The 21,343-nt window shown below is 37.3% G+C and overlaps 1 protein-coding gene across 3 annotated transcripts in view; it reads left to right on the plus strand.

Annotated features, from left to right (window-relative positions):
* Window positions 1-21,343, plus strand: part of TAB2 (TGF-beta activated kinase 1 (MAP3K7) binding protein 2) — a 61,740-nt gene that overhangs the window by 24,356 nt on the left and 16,041 nt on the right. For all 3 annotated transcript variants that reach the window (XR_005834410.1, XM_008695012.2, XM_040627943.1), the window contains exon 3: window positions 1,429-2,929. Coding sequence is in view for 2 of the 3 variants with exons in the window: in XM_008695012.2 (XP_008693234.2) it covers window positions 1,429-2,929 (1,501 nt within the window). In the remaining variant the exon portion in view is untranslated. The remainder of the gene's footprint in view (window positions 1-1,428; window positions 2,930-21,343) is intronic.

The following is a 21,343-nucleotide window of genomic DNA, read 5'->3' on the forward strand; positions in this document are numbered from 1 at the left end:
TAAAAACCTTTTAACTCCCAACTAAGTCTGTTCCAGTTGACCTAATTAGAATATGCTTTTACTTATTATCACACTAATGTCTGTCTTTACTCATGCCATTCCCTTCACCAGGAATCCTTTTTCCCTATCCAGGTCCTGCATGTACTGCTGTATACAAAGCCCACCAGACGATGCCTCCCTTAACACAGTTCTTTGTACAGTAGTCTACAATACTCTCTGTTCAACTTAAAAACCACTTATTATTTGGCAGATAGTCATGTTTTAGTAATGTTAGCTTTTCATTAATCCATGGTTCGTCTCTCTAATTGAGTTACAGAACTCTTCTAGGGAAAATTTTGGTTCTATATGTCATTGAGTCTTCCACAGTCTCAGGACCTCGAAAAAACCAGATTGAAATCAAACTTGAACCCCCACAAAGAAACAGCTCTTCAAAATTGCGTTCTTCTGGACCTCAAACCTCCGGCAGTTCCTCTGTGCATATTTTAGGTGTTCAGTAAATATTTTCATGGATGATTTATGAGTAGTGATTGTCCATCTCTTGAGGATTCTTTAGAAATGATCTGGTTGCTTTTTTGTTTTAGTTTTAATTTCTGTAGAGTAGATTTGTATGGTGCTGTGTAAGGGCAGAGATACAAGCTCAGTTGTTCTAAGTGCTACTTTGAGTTTATTTCATACATATGTGTGGGAGATTTTCTTACACAAGAGGAAGCATATAAGGAATTGAGATGACTTTGTTGTGTTATTTTAGGACTTTTTAAATACTACATATATAATTTTTTTAAGAGTTTATTTATTTAGAGAGAGCATTCACGTGCAGGGGGAAGGGACAGAAGGAGAGGGAAAGAAAATCCTAAGCAGACGCTGTGCTGAGCATGTAGCCCGGCTGAGGACCCGATCTCACGATCCTGGGATTATGACCTGAGCCAAAATCAAGAGTCCGATGCTTAACTGACTGAGCCACCCAGGCACTCCCTACATACATAATTTTTTAATAGGTCATTAGTTTAAAACAATTCATATAGCACTTGAATGTGCAAAACAATTATATAGTATTATATGCCTAATGAATATAATACTTGAATGGTTATGTTTCGTTCAGCATTCAAATGATGTTTTTAATTAGGTTATAATTTTACTGTATTTGCATAAATCCATTTTACTGTAAAATAGCTCCTAAAACAGAACAGTGACTTGGTTTGCTGTCGCCTATTAGCTAGTTAGAGAGCTTTTCCATTATGTTAGTAGTGAGGATTTGTAATTCAAGCACTAGCACAAAAAACAGTTCTTCTCAAATTAAAAGGTTCAAATATGTCTGTTAGACTCATATTAACTAACCAGTTGTTAATCACGTAATATTTTAGTAGTGATGAGATTGTAAGCATTACCTTCTGCTTGTTAACATCAAGCTATTTTTATTTTGTTTTATAGAATAATAATAACCTGGATGCCTGCTGTGCCGTTCTCTCTCAAGAGAGTACAAGGTATCTTTATGGTGAAGGAGACTTGAATTTCTCGGATGACTCTGGAATTTCTGGCCTACGAAATCACATGACTTCTCTCAACTTGGACTTGCAGTCACAGAATGTTTACCACCATGGAAGAGAAGGAAATAGAATGAATGGAAGCAGGACTCTAACGCACAGCATTAGTGATGGACAACTTCAAGGTGGTCAGTCCAGTAACGAACTCTTTCAGCAGGAGCCACAGACAGCACCAGCTCAAGTTCCTCAAGGTTTTAATGTGTTTGGAATGTCTAGTACATCTGGTGCTTCAAATTCAGCACCGCATCTTGGGTTTCAGTTAGGCAGCAAAGGAACATCTAACCTTTCTCAACAAACTCCCAGATTTAATCCCATTATGGTAACTTTAGCCCCAAACATCCAGACTGGTCGTAATACTCCTACATCTTTGCACATACATGGTGTACCTCCACCTGTACTTAACAGTCCACAGGGAAATTCTATCTATATTAGGCCTTACATTACAACTCCTAGTGGTACAGCTCGACAGACGCAACAGCACTCTGGCTGGGTATCTCAGTTTAATCCTATGAACCCTCAGCAAGTCTATCAACCTTCACAACCGGGTCCCTGGACTACTTATCCTGCATCTAATCCTATGTCACATACCTCAGCCCAGCAGCCAAACCAGCAAGGCCACCAGACCTCTCATGTCTACATGCCCATCAGTTCACCTACTACTCCACAGCCACCAACAATTCATTCATCTGGTAGCTCACAGTCTTCTGCCCATAGCCAATATAACATTCAGAATATTTCAACAGGACCTCGAAAAAACCAGATTGAAATCAAACTTGAACCCCCACAAAGAAACAGCTCTTCAAAATTGCGTTCTTCTGGACCTCGAACCTCCGGCAGTTCCTCTTCAGTCAACAGCCAGACCTTAAATAGAAATCAGCCCACTGTTTACATAGCTGCCAGTCCCCCAAATACCGATGAAGTGATGTCCCGTAGTCAGCCCAAGGTCTATATTTCAGCGAATGCTGCCCCAGGAGATGAACAGATCATGCGGAATCAGCCCACCCTCTTCATATCCACAAACTCGGGAGCAGCTGCTGCCTCCAGGAATATGTCTGGGCAAGTGAGCATGGGTCCTGCCTTTATCCATCACCACCCTCCCAAAAGTCGAGCAATAGGCAATAACTCTGCAACTTCTCCTCGAGTCGTGGTCACGCAGCCCAATACAAAATACACTTTCAAAATTACAGTTTCTCCTAATAAACCCCCTGCAGTTTCACCGGGGGTGGTGTCCCCTACCTTTGAACTTACAAATCTTCTGAACCATCCTGATCATTATGTAGAAACAGAGAATATTCAGCACCTCACGGACCCTGCTTTAGCACATGTGGATAGAATAAGTGAAGCACGGAAGTTGAGTATGGGATCTGATGATGCTGCCTACACTCAAGGTAATAATCCTGAAGGTGGGCTCACTTTCCAGGCCGGGCTTATTGGTATACGTTTGACGGCACTGTAGAAATGGCTATCAGCATTATTATTTCATCTTTTTTAAGTGTCAAATCATACTACTTTTAAAACCTCTGAGAGTATTCATACAAATTGTGAACTTCATTTTTACTGTCATAGAACTTAGAGTTTGAAGGATAAGGTTATTACATCTGCAGCATAATCCACCCTGGTTTGCTTTCTTTCTTAATGTTTTAGCACTTTCTTTTCAGTTAATTCTCTTCTCTGTGGTGACGTTGACTTGCCCCTTAAAATTTCTGCAAATAAAAATTCATAAAAACACATCTTAGTAAGAGATTAGTGGCCTCATATAATCGGTAAATCTGCCTTCTTTGACCAGGCGATTTCTCTATTCTTCAAGTATTTTCATTTTTCTAATATAATATTGTTAGTCTTATTTTATATCAAAATCTAACTTCTTACAAGTTCCTTAACCTCTAAGAGAGATTTTGAATTCTGTTTTTAATATTTGTTTCTTTCAGCCTCCCTTAAACGTTAAGTAACGCAGCCTTTCTTTTTATTTGAATTGTGGATAAAAACGTTAGTTGATCTATCTCAGTTGATTATCCTTTTCTGAAATAGACTAGTTGATACTGGTTTAATACTAAATTATATCTGCGTTAATTCAAGTAGAGATAATTTCTGTCATATATATTTTATTTGGTCCCTTAAGTTACTTGATCTTCAGTAGGAAACCATTAAACTCCTTGAGATAAGAAAGTGGAGGTTAAGTGTTTGTTTTCTTGAATATTGACGCAGGTTTGTAGATCAGCTAGGAGTCCTTTAAAGCAACAACATATCATGTAGTCATCTTTGTATCCGCAGTGAATTGTTCCAAGTATTGTAGATGGGAAATACTAGGTTATCACCCCCTTGCAACATGCAGCCCCATCTGACCACTCGTGCCACTTGTCTTTTAAAAATTTCTAAAAATAGTGATTTTACTGCTGAGTTTCTCAGAGGAGCCTGATTGTTTGGGTTTATTTTATGTTTTAAACTACTATATTCTTGTGATTCTCAACTCAAGCTGGGCTGTGATGCTTTCAGATTTCATAAACACCTATGGAGCTTTCAAATAAGGATGCCCAAGGGCTCATCCCAAACTTACTCAGTTAGAATCTCTGAATGGTGAAGTCTAGGTGTGTGTGTGTGTGTGTGTGTTTTGAAAGTCCATGGTGATTCCAATTGCACTAGAAATTGTGCTAAAACTGGAACCATTTTTATTTAGTTTCGGGCGGTACGTGAATTTTAATATACCAATATTTATTTCACTGACATTTAATTCTTATTCTTCTCCCACAGTCCTCTTCTCCTTCTCTCCTTCCATCAAAATAGCAGATTTAGAAAGTTGCTGTTTCTTAAATGGAGAGTAAATATTGTGAAGATAATTTGTAAAGGGAATTTTCAATTGCAATAGACATATTCACATTTAACTGGAGTGTGAATATAAAGTGTTGCCTAAAGTTGCTATTTCCAGTTTCTCTCATTCTCTTTTGAATCTATTCCATTCAGGATTTTACCCACTAGAGTCACCCAGAACTGCTCTTGTCAAGGTCATGAATGACAGCATTGTTATAAAACCCCTGGTCTCCTTTCAGCCCTCATCTTCCCTGATGTATGTATCAGCAGCATTTACCAGTCAAGCACCCTCTTCACTGTGAAGCATTTTGTTCATTTGACTTCTATGATACTACTCTAGAATCTCCACCTCTCTTTTTATTCTTAGCTGGTTCTCCCTCCCTCATCTCTTACCTCTTTATCCTTCCACTTCCCAAAGAAATGAGATCAAAACCTCAAAGTTTAATCCTTAGGCCTTTGCTCTTTTCTGTCTGTACCATTCCCTAGTTGATCTCATTCAGCCTCATGACTCTAAATATTATGTGCTAATGCTGGAACGCCTGGATGGCTCAGTTAAGCGTCCCACTCTTGATTTCTGCTCAGGTCATGATCACAGGGTCGTGGGATCAGACCCCACATCAGGCTTCATGCTCAGCTCAGTCTGCCTAGAGAGTCTCTCCCTCTCCCTCTGCCTCCCCCCCCCACTCTTAGGCACGTACGCTTGTTTTCTCAATAAATAAATAAAATCTTTTAAAAATAATAAAAATAAATAAATATTATGTGCTAATGATTCCCAAATTTGTAACTTTAACCTGGACTTATTCCCCAGATTTCAAGCCAGTTTATTTAACTAGTTATTTAACATCTCCATTTGAATGTTTACTGGGCTTCTCAAATTTTCTGTATCTGAAATACCTTCTGACATTCCCCCAGCTTACTCTTATTATGACCAGTCCTCCCGTCTCAGTTAATGGCAACTTAATTCTTTTAGTGCTTAGGCCAGATACTACAGAAACACCCTTGATTCCTTCCTTCTTTCATATTTCACATCTAATTTGACAATAAAGTCTGTCAACTCTAACCTTCAAGGTGTATCAAGAGTTCTCTCTCTTCTTACCACCCTGTGGTCACCATTCTGGTCTGAGCTACTATCATCTCTCAGGTGAGTTATTGCAGTAGCCTACCCACTTTCGTTCTTGCTTCCTCATGGTCTTCTTTCAACTCAGCAGCCAGAGAGACACTGTTAAAAAACATAAGTCGGATTGTATCACTCCTCTGCATATGATGGCTCTTTCATTCAGAGTAAAAGCTGTGAAGCCTTGCATGACCCACTGCCCATCCCTCATCTCTTTTCCGTCTGCTTACCGCTTCACTCACTCTGTTCTAGCCCTGTTGGCATTCCTTAAACATGGAAGGCATGCCTTAGGCTCTTCGTACTTGCTGTTTTCTCTGTCTGAAACTCTTCTCCCAGAATCCACAGTTAACTCCCTTCAGATCTTTACTCAAATGTCACCTTCACCTTTTCCATGCGATCATCTCTGGTCTTCCTGTCTTAATCTCCACCCAGCATGTCCTATCTCCATCCTTACTTATATTTGCTTAGAGAGGGGGGAAATGAATAATATTAAGACACATAATAATACCTGCTGAAAACTTAGTATGTGCTAGGCAATTTTCTGAATGCCATTTATTTCTCACAACCAACTATAAAGTAGACACTAGTATTATTCCTGTTTTCAGATTAAAATACTTAGGAACAGGGGCCACCTGGATGGCTCAGTCAGTTAAGCATCCAACTCTTGATTTCAGCTCAGGTCATGATCTCAGGGTCATGACATCGAGGCCCACGCTCAGTGTGGAGCCCACTTAGGATTCTCTTCTCCCTCTGATGCCCCCCCTGCACGCGCTCAAGCTCTCCCCCCCCCCCATCAATCAGTCAATCAATAACTTAGGAACAGACTGGGTAAGTTAAGTACCTTGCCAAAGGACAAATAGCAGAGTCAAGATTCTAACTGAGGAAGTTGCCAACAGAGCCCACACTCTTAACCACAGCACTATAACACTTTCCACATTTTCAAAATAAACCTCTGGAAAGATGCTTCAAGTTTGTCTTGTAGCTTCACATAACCCCTAGTACATCATTGTGGGGGCCACATGTGCCCCAGTTTAAGAAGTGTGAAGCTAAAAGATCACTCAATAAAAAGTTAAAAACAGGCAGCTATAGGGAAGGAAATCACAACATACAGATACAATTAGATAAACAACTTGAAAAATAAAGTAATGCCCTGGAGTGGTATAGGGAGCACCTTCTAAAGGCACCTAAAGGTTAAAAAAAAAAAAATTGCTGATGAGTGAAGGCTCTGGTTTGAGAGCTCAAAGCCTACCCAAACAGCAAATAGCAAGGTTCCTCAGAATCTGCCACTCACATTACTTCTCTTCACTAACAGCCTTCAGACAGTTTAAACACCCACACTCACTTTCTTTAAACATATCTACATACATGTGGAATTTCATAACATCCGTGTGGCCGTGCGTCCTTGTATTAGCTCTCTGCTCTGCAGCCTTTCATCTCGTTTTCTTCTGTTTAGTATGGGACTGCTGTTACCCAGATTTATGCATATCCAGTGACAAAGTCTTGATCTAGTGTTTCTTTGACTTGGTTCCATTAAGCTCAAAGGATTGTTCTTTTCTGAAAATGCTTCTTTGATGATGTTACCTTACATGTGTGGTGCCGTGAGCTTTATACAGCACTCACTACCGTACTTCATGCGGCGACCCACAGAATACCGACCTTTAAGCACGCATCTCTTCTCAGCTCTGGTTTGTGTGGGGTGGGTGATAAAGAGAAAAGAAATTCTCTGCCTCCTGCAGTGCAATTGATCTTTCTAAAGCTGCTGGAACGTACAGTTTCCAAGTAGGAAAAGAAGCTGAGCCAGGTCCTAGAGTCATAGGAAAATAGTTTTCTCAAATTGAGGAGAGAACGTACATAAACAAATTTGGTAAACAAAATGCAGTATTTTTCATTTGTGTTTCATCTGACATTTAAAATCTACAATAAAACATTTCACAAATGAGAATTTACGTTTATAAAAGATACATTGTTGGATATGCCCTCTTAGAATGAGCAGAAGAAAAAGGGGTAAATTAACAAACTTCTACTATAATCCCGTTCATTTCGCCACCAAGCCTCGCACCATCACTGCAAAAGGAAATAAATTACACTTGAGTCCTTAAACTACCATAGGAAGCAGAGACACAAATGCATGCCCGATGGAAAAGACAAATTCAGGTTAGAGAGAAATTCCATTTCATTGTCTGTGGATGAGAAGAAGACTCTTATTTTACCTGCTGAGAAGAACAAATATTGAAGTGAAAATTGCTCAGCAGTAGTAAGGTTACTATGTAGCCAAATAGCTACATTCCCCCCCTTGAGTCACTACCTGACTCTACCTAACTTCTGAAAGTACCAGTAAATACCTGATCATTCACTGTATTCTGAGACTTTCTGGTGTTCCTCACCTGTTCATAGAAGTATGCTTTTAGTAACATTGGCAACTTCTATGGATATGGAGAGCAAATGCTTCACCAATTCAAACCAGTTTTCATGGCAGGGAAGGGAAAGGGCCTGCTTTCGATGCCAAAGGCTCTTACCAAACTACCACTGAAGCCAAAAATGATTTCTTCTTTGTTATTTCCAGAAATCCATCTGTGCAGTACTAAAAATTACATACATAAAGGTCATAAACATTTTTAATGATACCTCAGTACTTTTTTCCAGTTATATTTTTGGTTCTATCATATTATTAAGCAGTAGCCTTAACTTTGAACCTAAAATAGAAAAACAAATTAGAAAAATACGACATGAAAATTAGCATCTTGGCCTCTGTATTTCTCATTCCTCGTCATTTTTTTTTAACCAGTGCTTTCCTCCAAATCACTACACCTATCTATTCAACAAGATTTAATAAAAATGCTTAATCTTGACAAAAAATGAGAGTGCTAAATATTCTTTTCAAGAGGAGATATAACTTCAGTTCAGATTTTTAAATGTGCATTTTGCCTTTATTTTATACATCTGATTAGAAATGCCATGTTTTAGAATGTTGACCTACTTTGTTCACCTTGAGATTATGTTAAATCATTAATGAAAATTAAGCTTAATTGACATCAAACCTGCAGAATTTTCATAGGTTCTTCCCAATCTCAAGACTAACCACCTTTTTTAATTTGAAATAAATCTCAGGGTTGGAAGAGACTTTTAAAGTCATCTCAAATTCTACCAAGGTTATCCAGTCCATTTGCCCAGCCAACACTCAGTCCTACAAGGTCTCTAGTAAGTGTAAATCCATTCTGTACATGCTTGCGCACCTGAAGAGAAACGAGCTGCCTCCTATGGCAGCATACTCCACACGCTGTCTCCTAGCAAGTTATTTCCTATTTAAACTGGTCTCTTTGAAAAGTATTATGCAACATACACATATGATACATTTCAAACCCCCCAAAAAGGAAGATGAAATAAAAATGTGTCTCCTTTCAGCCCCTGCCTGTATCTTCCCACCAGCCCTCCCACCACTTAACTCTCAGAGGTAACCTCCATTAGCCACTTTATCCTCCTTGTCTTCATAATCACATGCACACACCCCTCTGTAGTGGGGATACACTATCCGTATATGGGTATATGTAAATACACATACGCAGGATTTTATAATCTATACATACCCTATGGCATATATAACAAACATTGTGGAGAGAGACTACACCGTTTCTGCTTAACATCTTAAGATCATTGCATTTCAGCATATACAAATCTGTGTCATTCTTTTTTAAAAAGTTCAGTCATGGGGCACCTCAGTGGCTCAGTCGGTTAAAAACTTCAGTCATTATTTTAATAGCTTTATTAAAATAGAGTTAATCCTGTGAAATTCACTTATTTACAGAGTACAGATCAGTGATTTTTGGTATAGTCACTTATGTGCCACCATAAACACCACCAATAGTAAACATTTTTATCACCTCAGAAAGAAACTCCTCACCTGCCTATCCCATTACCCCCAGCCTTAGCCCTAAGCAGCCACTCATCTACTTTTCTGTCTCTAGATTTACATCTTCTAGACGCCTCATATAAATGGAATTACATAATACATAGTCTTCTGTGACTGGCTTTTTTCAGCTGGCATAATGTTTCAGAAGTTAATCCGTGTTGTAGCATGTGTTGGTACTTCATTCCTTTTTATAGCCAAATAATGTGCTATTATATAGATACATACTACGTTTTTGTTCATTCATCAGTTGATGGACATGTGGTTGTTTCCATCTTTGGCTGTTATGAATACTACTGTAAACATTCATGTACACTTTTTTGTGGACATTTGTTTTTATTTCTCTTGAACATATACTGGGAGTGGAATTCCTGATTCACATGGTAATTCTGTGTTTAACCATTGAGGAACTGGCAGACTGTTTTCCAAAGTGACTGCACCATTTGGCCGATTCCACCAGCTGTATATGAGGATTTTGATTTCTCTACATCAACAATATTTGCCATTGTTTGACTTTGAATCTTGCCATCCTACTCACTATAAAGTAGTATCTCATTGTAGTTTTGATTTGCATTTCTCTGGTGGCTAATGACATTGAGGATTAGCACATGTGTTTATTGTCCATTTGTGTATTTTCTTTGGAGAAATGTCTGTTTGTATCCTGTGCCCCTTTTAAATTGGGTAATTTGTCTTTTTGTTATTGAGTTGTATGGATCTCTGTATATTCTAAATGTAAGCCTCTTAATATGATTTGTAACTATTTTTTCCCATTTTGTGAATTTTTTTCTCTTTTTTTAAGTAAGCTCTACGCCCAACATGGGGCTTGAACTTAGGACCCCCATAATCAAGAGTTGCATGCTCTACCGACTGAGCCAGCCAGGCACCCCTGTCTTTCTGTTTTCTTGATAGTGCATTATGAGGCAGAAAAGTTTTTAATTTAGCTGTAGTCCAACTTATTTATTTTGCTGTTTCTCCTTTCATTGCTCATGTTTTTGGTGTCATATCTAAGAATCAGTTGCTAAATCAGAAGTCATGAGAATTACTCCTGTGTTTTCTCCTAAGAGTTTTATAGTTTTAGTGCTCTTATTTTGGTCTTTGATGTATTTTGAATTAATTTCCGCATAATAGAATGAGGTAAGGGCCTAACTTCATTCTTTTACATGCAGCTTATCCAGCTATCCCAGCACCATCTGTTGAAAAGACTTTTCTTTCCTCATTGAATGGTCTTGGCATCCTCATAGAAAACCAGTTGACCATAAACCCATGAGTTTATTTCTGGACTCTTAATTATTTTTCATTGATGTATATGTCTACCTTTATGCCAGTACTACACTCTCTTGATTATTGTTACTTTGCAGTAAGTTTTGAAATTGAGACGTATAAATTCTACATTGTTCTTTTTCAAGATTATTTTGGCTATTTGTCGTGTTCCATATAAATTTTAGAATCAACTTGTCAATTTCTACAGAGAAGTCAGCTGGGATTCTGATACAAATTGCACTAAAATAGTTTTCTACATATACTTGATTTTAAAAAATGCAATCAGAACAAAAGGGTGTGTAGTGAAAAGTTGTCTTTATCATTTTTTTGGTCTCTGTCTCTTTGAGAGTATTTCATGTCAGCAAGTGCAGATCTCTTTTCTTAAAAAATGGCTACATAGTATTTTGTACCATAATCCATAACCAGTCCTTTCTTTATAGATAGACCTTAAGGTCTTGGTTTTACAAACTGCTGCAATAAAAATCCTGTACATACTTATTTATGCCCATGTCCAAGTATGTTGGCAGAAGAGATTACCAGGAGTGGAACTGCTGTGTCAAAGGATATGTGTATTTTTAATTTTGATAGATATATCATTTAGGCTTGGTTATGTTTCAGTAACAAACTGTCTTTAACAACCTAAGTTTATCTCTCGCTCACTTGCCACTATAGATTAGCTGGTGGGCTCTGTTCTCTATCATCCTCACTTAAGGACCCAGGTTGAGGGAAGCTCCTTTCCATGCCTCCATGTTTGTTCAGGCAAGACAAAAGAAATACAGCAAATCAGTACTGATTCCTTAAGCTTCTACCCTGACATGTTGTTACTCTGTAGTAAAGCAAGTTACAGAGCCACACCTAACCACATCTGATTGCTAGAGAATGGGGAGGCATAATTCTACCATACATACCTAAAAGGCAAAGAGCCAGAAATATTTGGTGAGGGACACTCTGATGACTACCACAGAACATGTTGCCAGTTTTGAGACTCTAACTTCCAGTTTAAGCTCTCATATTTGTAAAATAAGGAACACTTTTGGTGATGTTTATAACAATGTTCTTTTCCTTCTTCCCTCCCCTACCCATCACTATGTAAGTGATTGGAAAAAAATACATCTTTGTCAGTCTGGTAGGCAAAAATGTATTGTTTTGGTTTTTAAAAATTTGCATCTTTAATATGAGTGAGGTTGAGCATCTTTTCATGTATTAATTTTTAAGCTGTTTGTATTTTGTGAACTTGCCTGTTTTTATGGGGTACCTAGTCTGTTTTTTTCTAATACATTATTACTTTTAACTTGATCAATAAATTTTTTGGTTTTATAATTTTTTTTTACTTTCATATATTCAAACTTATCAACCTTTTTTTTTTTTTAAGATTTTTTATTTATTTATTCGACAGGGATAGAGACAGCCAGCGAGAGAGGGAACACAAGCAGGGGGAGTGGGAGAGGAAGAAGCAGGCTCATAGCAGAAGAGCCTGATGTGGGGCTCGATCCCATACGCCGGGATCACGCCCTGAGCCGAAGGCAGACGCTTAACCGCTGTGCCACCCAGGCACCCCCAAACTTATCAACCTTTTTTTCTTTCTGGTTTCTAGGTTTTATGTCTTATTTAGAAACTGGCCCTTCACAACATTCCAGGATTTCAAAAGATCAGAAATCTTGCACTTCTCTTAAATTATAGTGATATTCTTTGCAACCATATCGAACTGGCCTCATTTCTCTTTCCTATGGCAGCCCTTCAAAAACTTGAAAATAACTGCCATAGTCCCCTTTAAAAGGATAAGCCTAAGCTATAAACGTCCCCAGTTCCTTTATGGTTCATTTAGTTGTATTTCTTGGAGGCTCTTTTGGTATCTCTAGGGCCTGGTTTTCTTTTTCTCTAAAACAAAAATTTTAGACAGTACCTGTATTTTAATGCTGTAAGATTGCATTTAGAATCTTACTTATAGGGGCGCCTGGGTGGCACAGCAGTTAAGCGTCTGCCTTTGGCTCAGGGTGTGATCCCGGCGTATGGGATCGAGCCCCACATCAGGCTCTTCTGCTATGAGCCTGCTTCTTCCTCTCCCACTCGCCCTGTTTGTGTTCCCTCTCTCGCTGCCTGTCTCTATGTCTGTCGAATAAATAAATAAAATCTTTAAAAAAAAAAAAAAAGAATCTTACTTATATACAAATAAAGGCCAACAAAGTGTTTATCTAGCGGAAGCCTTATACTCATCTATTATTAATATGAATGTATAAGTCATTTAAGTTTCTTAAAAATAATTACAGGAGTTAAGCATCATTCCTCATAGTTCTATTATTTCTGTTGCCCAGATTACAGACCCAGTTGCAGCACTATTGAAAGACCTGATTTCAAACTCTGCTGAAAGATGGCAAAATAGAAGAGAACATCAGGATGTTTATTTTAATGAGTAATTACCATCTCTGAATCCTTTGTGAGTCCATTACTAAATAGGTGACAATAATTACACATTGGCATATACAACAAATACCCCTGCTGTCAACAGTTACAGTCCAGAAAAGTCTTGATTTATTTTAGACGCTGACATTGTACCTCGTTAGGTACAGTGACTTAGGCATGTACCTGACTTAGGCTTATAAAATTGTCATGACAGACAAAAGTATAAAAGACATTAGAAATAAGTATCTATTATGTTTCGGATGGCAAATTTCTCTCTCTCTCATTAATAAGCCCAAGATCTTTGTATCCATAAATACCTGTTACATTTTCCAGTGGCAAAGGTATTCTTTTAATATGCACACTGCATCCTCCCTTTTTTTTTTTAACTTTTGGAGAAATTAGATGTTATTTACACTGTAAAATACCTAAAATTAGTAAAGCTAACACCATCTGAAACTTGAAGTGTGTTTTTCTAATTACAAATAAAGTTGAGTAAGAAGTTGTTTCCGTCATTCACTGGAAGTTGACAAAAGCTGGGTAAAGACTAAGATTTCTAAAACTGCTGCTTAAAAAAAAATGCCCAGAGGAGTGGTTTAAGGGCCCTAGTATTTGAATTAACTAATAGTTATTTTAACAACCACAAGAGGGAGTTGCATGCTTAAATTACCTTTATCTATTAAAATGTAATTTTGACTGAAAGAGAGTTTAAAAGGTACTGAATTTTTTTTCTTCGTTATTCATCCTCCCTCTCCCTTCTTGTGTATTTCAAAGGTAAAGTAGATAGGTAGGTTTAGAAAACAAAGTCAGTGTGTGATCGAGATGTTAAATACATCAGCTATTTTATTTCCTTGGTAAAAGTAGCATATTAAAAAAAGCCATCTTTCTGCATTGTGAGCAACCGAGAAGTCTTGCCATATTTCAAAATGTATTCAGTTGTGCTAAGTGATAAATACTAAAACTAAGCATTCAAAGAGACTCTAAAATAAATTTCACATTTCTGTTTTATCAATATTTCTATTTCTTGGACCAAAAATTAGTATTTTACTCTATCATTCATTAGAAGTCAAATTGTTGTCATTATTTTATGTTTAATAGATATTTATCAAGTGCCTACCATTGTCAAGGTTTAATACTAGACACCCGTGTTACAAAACTGAATTCAGTGTTTACTCTCAAGGAGTTTGAGGTTTAGTTGAGAGATGTACTTAATAATGAAAAATCTAAAATGCTGAATTTTTTCGAGTGTGAAATGCAATGAATTCATCTAACAAAAAAAAGTTTCTCTGTTAGTGGGATACTGATTTATAAATACAAAGTAATAATATATAAGCTCTTGAAATAGTTCAACTTTGTTTCCTTCCTTCACACTTTACTCACGGTATTAATTTATTTAATGCCCTTTGAACAGGTAGTATAGAAATTAACTTAAGCTCCTTTACTATTAAAATTATCTTGGGGGTGCCTGGGTTGTTCAGTTGGTTAAGCATCTGACTCTTCAGCCCAGGTCTTCATCTCAGGGTTGTAAGTTTAAGCCCTGCATTGGGCTCCACATCCAATCCAGAAAATCTTGGATTCCAGTACTGTAAAAATTTAATTAATGTGTTTTTGGCTGAATGAAATACTGTTACAATGCAAATATCACAAATAAAACTAAAGCACAGTCTTTACCGATGCCTTATTATAGTTTAACTACTCATATATGACTGGATGTTATTTTTATCAAGGTATACACACTTGTATGCATACATTTATATGTATATATATATATATTTTATAATACCTGTTATATATGTGTATATACACATATATGTCTATATGGATCTTCTGTATACAGACACAATTATGTATCTAGATTTAGGTTTTTCTTTAAATTATCCTTGTTCCACATTCAGTGAACTCCTTCAGTTGAAAGGCTAGTGTCTCCCTTCAGTTCTGGAAATCCCCTCCTGATTCCCAGTTTCTCCATTGTCTCTTTTCTAAAACTTGTCTTATTCAGCTATTTGACATCCTAGACTAGCCTTCTATTTCTCATCGTTATATCCTCAAGTACTCTACTTCCTATCTTTCCTATTCTGTAATTGAGTATACTTCCTTAATTTTTATCCCAACCCATGTATGAAATTTCATTTCAGGGGCGCCTGGGTGGCACAGCGGTTAAGCGTCTGCCTTCGGCTCAGGGCGTGATCCCGGCGTTATGGGATCGAGTCCCACATCAGGCTCCTCCACTATGAGCCTGCTTCTTCCTCTCCCACTCCCCCTGCTTGTGTTCCCTCTCTCGCTGGCTGTCTCTATCTCTGTCGAATAAATAAATAAAATCTTAAAAAAAAAAAAAAAAGAAATTTCATTTCAGCAATGATGTTTTTAATTTCTAAGAACTAATTCTCTAATTCCTTTCTCACAGCAGATTGTTTTATGGGTGTATGAATATCTCAGATCTCTTAATTATGCTAATTAGGATCTAAGTTTTTGTCTGTCTCCTGAATTATCTCTATTTAATCTGGGTTTAGTCTTTCTCTTTTTCTAGATCTTTTACGTGTCAGATGTTCCTGAAATGTATGGTGATACATGGCTCTTGGTTCTTATGTAAGAATGAAGGACTGTGAAAGCTAACTCCATTAGGTGGAGCCTGATTCAGAGCAAAACTGTCTTTATAAAAAGACTATAATTACTTTTCTTCATTATGAGTCTAATAATGGTTCTTAATGGATATGTATTGTATAATGGTTTATATAGTAAAGGTTAAAATTGGTAGACAGACCACAACTAGAGAAAAAGAGTTCATTGGCTTTAGCTGAATTTTCATAGTGATTCACCTTGGCCCCGCCCTCTTTTCTTTGTTGTTCATCTTTCTCAGATTTCTATCTAAAAATCCCAAGCCACAAGTGAAAGTGAACTAGACACATAGAAATCCAGGCACTTAGAAGAAAGAATTGCTATGAAATAGAGGGTCATATCTCTTTGCTACTATCTTCAGAACACTTTTTATTTTGTTTATAATTAACAATCATACTTAAAAGATCCTGAATAGTCTCTAAACTATATTTGTCATTTCCAAGTAACATAGTCATTATAACTCTGCTCTAAGATTTTGTTTTCACTGGAAAGAAATCTCTCATAAATTCTGAGGCAATGGATTCATAGTATTTTACTTCAGGGCTTCAGTCTAATCATAGGATATATCTTGCCATTTTTCCCAGAGGCAAGCCATGTCTTTAGCCGTTGTAAAAACTCCTCTCCTTGTGAATTGCCAGGGATGTAATATTTTTCCTATCTCAGAAACATTCTGAAGAATTTACTCTTTAACTTCAAAATATCCCCACAACCTTCAGCAGCTCTGGCTCCTTCATTTCTCCTAAATCTTTTTGAATCACATTTCTGCCTGTTGTTGTTAAAGGATGTCTCCTACTAATACTGGTCTTCTGTGTAGCTCTCACCTCTGTGGTTTACTTTCCTATTTTGATAGAAACATTAAAAATATCATATTGGGGATTACTAGTGGAGCTCTCTGTGACTAGGAGAGTGTTCAGCCCCTGTCCTGCAATGTATGTTCTGAGATGTGTTGGTTCAAAAATAAATTTGAATGTTCTTCTGTGTTTTTTGAAACCGTTAAAGTTGAATGCTAGCTTCCCCCTCACCCTTTTATCATTAAGTAAAGAAGCCTCTTTATCTCATAACATATTTTGCCCTGAAATCAATTTTTTTTTTCTGAAATGAGTATTACTACACTTGCTTTATTTCAGTGTTACAGTCGCCTGGTATGTCACTTTCAAAACTTCTCTAGTGGGGGCACCTGGTTGCTCAGTTGTTTGGGCGGTTGGCTTTTGATTTCGGCACAGATCATGATCTCAGGGTCCTGGGATCAAGCTCCCTGTCAGGCTCTGCGCTCAGCAGGGAGTCTGCTTAAGGATTCTCTCTCCCTCTGTCCCTCCCCGCCCCACTGTTGGGCACGCACTCTCTGTCTTTCTAAAATAAATAAACAGATCTTTTAAAAAAAAAAAAAAAAAAAAAAAAACTTACCTAGCAGCCTTCAAGATTTTCTCTGTCTTTGGTTTTCAGTAGTTTGACTATGATGTGTCTGATTTGTTTTAATACTACTTGGAGATCTCCGGCCTTTTTGATCTGTGATTTGTTGTCTTTCCTTAATTTTGGAGGGTATTTGCCCATTATCTCTTCAAATATTTCTTCTGACTTGTTTTTCACTGATTACATGTGTATTAGACTGATATTTCCTGCATCTCTTGGATGCTTTGTTCTTTTTTTCACTTTTTTCTTCATGTTTGGGTAATATCTGTCTTTCAAGTTCACTGATTCTTCTGTATCCAGTGTGCTAGTAAGTCTGTTGAAGGAATTCGTTATCCCTGATGCCATATTTAATTTCTAGCATTTGACTTTTTTTTTATGATTTCCATTTCTCAAATTATCTCTTTGTTCCTGCCTGTTGTCCACTTTTTAACTAGATCCTTTAACATATTAATCAGTTAGTTTTAAATTCCCTGTCAGGTAGTTCTAGCATCTGGGTCATCTTTTAGTATGGTTCTGTTGATTGCCTTATCTCTTGGTGATAAGTTGAATTTTTCTCTTGCCTTTCTGTATGTCTCATAGTTTCTTGTTGAATGCCAAATATTGTGTGTAAAAAAAAACAAAACAGAAGAGACTGGGATAAGTAGTATTTACACCCAGAAATGGGAACACCTCTCTTTTCTGTGGGTTTTTAAAGGGCTGGGTCAGTTTAGTTAGGAACGGAGCTGGGTTCAGGTTTTGATGTTGCGTTTAGTGTACCACACACTTTGAATATCCCCAGCAAGTGGCTGCTCTTACTTTGTGCCTCTTAGAGTGGTACCCAAAGCATAGAATATTTATTTTACTTTAGTCCTTTTACTCCTGACCTTTCTGTGATGGGGCCCCCTTTTACTCAAACTTCCTAATATGATCAAGTCTCCACATGATCTGATAAAGGGCCAAATAGTAAATAAACTACGTATGAGTTTGCAAGCCATGCAGTTTCTGTCACAGCTATCCAATTCTGCTGTTGTAACACAAAAACAGCCACAGACAATAAGTAAACAAGTGAGCTTGGCTGTACTCCAGTAACACTTTTTTCACAGAACAGGCAGTGGGCTGTTTTTGTCCAGTGGTCCATAGTTTGTTGACCACTTGTTTAGAGCCTTGTTCTTGCACACACACACACACACACACACACACACACACACACAGAGCATCTCTCCTACCTCTATAATGTAAGCCCCACAAGGGCAGGGATTTTTGCCTGTTCGTTGATTTCATAAGTAGACTGTCAATATATTAAAAGAATGTGTGAGTGAATTGTTTTAAATGTGTTTCTTATGAACAGCATGTAGCTAAATTTTAAAAATCTAACATGCAGATCTCTTATATCTAAACAAATACATTTAATTAAATTGCAGTTGTGATTACTGATATATTTGGAATTATTCTTGTCATAATTTATTTTCTATTTCTTTCCTTTTTTCTTCCTTTCCTGCCATCTAAGTTTAATCAGATCTTTATTATATCTCCTTTTGTTTGGTCTTTCTTTTAACTTAGAAACTGCATTCTATTTAGCTTTCTCTAATAGTGATCCCAGAATATTTAACGTGTGTGTGTGTGTGTGTGTGTGTGTGTGTTTAAGTAGACTCCACACCCAACAGCAAGAGTCACGTGCTCTACTGACTAAGCCAGCCAGGCGCCCCTAACATGTATAGTTGGTTTAGCAACATTGGAGAGTATTCTTCCTAAATACTTTAAGACCTTAGAATGCTTCTCTGGTCTTCATATTTCCAGTTTCTTGTTACTTTCTAATGTTTTAGTTTTTCTTTTTTCTAAGCAATTTATGCCACCCCACCCACTGCCATGGTCTTTCTCCTTTGTTTTAGAGTTAGAACTTTATTTGGATTTATTCATCTGTTCTTTCCTTTTGTATTAATTTCCATCTTATCAAAAAACATCATTAGTAGTTCTTTCAGCAGCAATCTGTGGTTGGTAAATTCCCCCAAACTTTATCTAAAAATGTAGCTATTCATCCATGTTCTGATAATCTAGTTAGATGATCAAATTATGCCATTATCTTCTGGATTCTGTTATTTCTTTTCTTTAAGTTTTGGAAAATTTTCAGCAAGCATCTCTTCGAATTTTGCCTCTCCTCCATTCTTTCTGTTGTCTCCTTCTGGAACTCCTTTTTAGATTTATGTGAGATATCTTAACCCGTTTCATGTTTGCTGTGGCTTTATCTCTGTGTGTTCTGGGTAATGATCTTAGATTTATCTTCCAGGTCACTAACTGTCTTTGACTATATCTAATCTGCTGTTTAATCTATTTGACTTTTTCATTTCACTGACTGTATTTCATTTCTAGAAGTTGTTATGGTACTTTTCCTTTTTTTTTTTTCTTTCCAAATTTTTATTTAAATTCTATTAGTTTAACACATAGTGTAATATTGGTTTCAGGAATAGAATTTAGTGATTCATCACTTACATACAACACCCAGTGCTCATCACAAGTGCCCTCCTTAATGCCCATCGCCCACTTAGCCCATCCCCCACCTTCTTCCCTCCATCAACCCTGTTTGTTCTGTGTAGTTAAGAGTCTGTTATGGTTTGCTACCCTCTTTCTCTCTCTTTTTTTTGCTACCCTCTTCTCTCTCTCTCATATGTTCATCTGTTTGGTTTCCTAAATTCCCGCATATAAGTGAAATGTGGTATTTGTCTTTCTCTGACTGACTTATTTTGCTTAGCATATCCACTCTAGCTCCATCCACATCATTGCAGAAGGCAAGATTTCATTCTTTTTGATGGCTGAATAGTATCCCACTGTGTGTGTACATACATATATATGCATACACTAAATGCTATATCTACGGCTTCTTCATCCATTCGTTAGTCGGTGGACACTTGGGCTCTTTCCGTGGTTTGGCTATTGTTGATAACGCTGCTTTAAACATCAGGCTGCATGTACCCCCTTTGAATTTGTATTTGTATCCTTTGGGTAAATACCTAATAGTGCAATTTGCTGGATTGTAGGGTAGTTCTATTTTTAACCTTTTTGACGAAATTCCATACTGTTTTCCAGAGTGACTGCACCAGTTTGCATTCTCACCAACAGTGTAAGAGGGTTCCCCTTTCTTTGCATCTTCCCCAACTTCTGTTGTTTCCTGTGTTAATTTTAGCCATTTTGACAGGTGTGGGGTGGTATCTCCTTGTGGTTTTGATTTGTATTTCCCTGATGATGAGTGATGTTGAGCATCTTTTCATGTGTCCGTTAGCCATCTGGATGTCTTCTTTGGAAAAATGTCTGTTCATGTCTTCAACCCATTTCTTTACTGGATGGATTATTTGTTTTTTGGGTGTTGAGTTTTATAAGTTATTTGTAGATTTTGGACACTAACCCTTTATCAGATACATCATTTGCAAATATATTTTCCTATTCTGTAAGCTGCCTTTTAGTTTAAGTTTGGGGGCTCTTTCTGGACCATTGATTCTCATGGTAGATCACTTTCTTGTTTGGTCATGGTTTTCTGTTGAGAGCTTCTCTTCATTGAGGGTTTTTCCATATGGATCCCATAGTAATAGCTCCCTGGTAGTGGAAGTGGGTTGCATTTGCTTCTGCCAGGGCCTCCAAGGAAATCACTAGCCTGGGGATAATTGTCATAATAATTTCTCACCCTGAGGTTCTCTCTCTGCTCTTACAGTATAAATTTTGATCACTCATATGTGATATAAGTTGGGTTTCAGTTTCTCAGGAAATCTGTTCTCATCCCTGCTTCACAATAAATAGTACCACAAATGTATATCATGTTTTATCATTTCAGCATAAATATAAACCATTGTTTGGTTTTTAGAGAATATTGAAGGATTTAGTCATTAGGGAGAACATCTTGAGTATTAATTTTAAGAAATGATACTTTTAAATAAAATAATCACAAATTTGAACAAATTTCTAAGTAATGCCACTTGAGACACATTGTTGGCAAGATGGTTGGAGTTTAGAAATGAAGGAAAGTATATTATTCCACATCTTCCTCTGCCTTGTCCTTCATTCTTACTGCAGTCCTGCTGCCAGCTTTTCTTCTCTTTTTGTCCCACTCAAAAAATAACAGCCCACATCCTCATCTTCTTTTAGGAGAATGAACAAACCCTAATGTAGAATTCGTATATTTTGGAAATGGATAAAACTGCAGTTCAGATAAATAAGTCAAATTGATAGAAGCCTGACAAAACAGGCTTGATAGGGGGGCGCCTGGGTAGTTCAGTCGTTAAGCGTCTGCCTTCGGCTCAGGGCCTGATCCCAGGGTCCTGGGATCGAGTC

The sequence above is a fragment of the Ursus maritimus genome, unplaced genomic scaffold, assembly GCF_017311325.1.
Source record: "Ursus maritimus isolate PB19 unplaced genomic scaffold, ASM1731132v1 scaffold_13, whole genome shotgun sequence".
NCBI classification, from domain to species: Eukaryota; Metazoa; Chordata; class Mammalia; order Carnivora; family Ursidae; genus Ursus; species Ursus maritimus.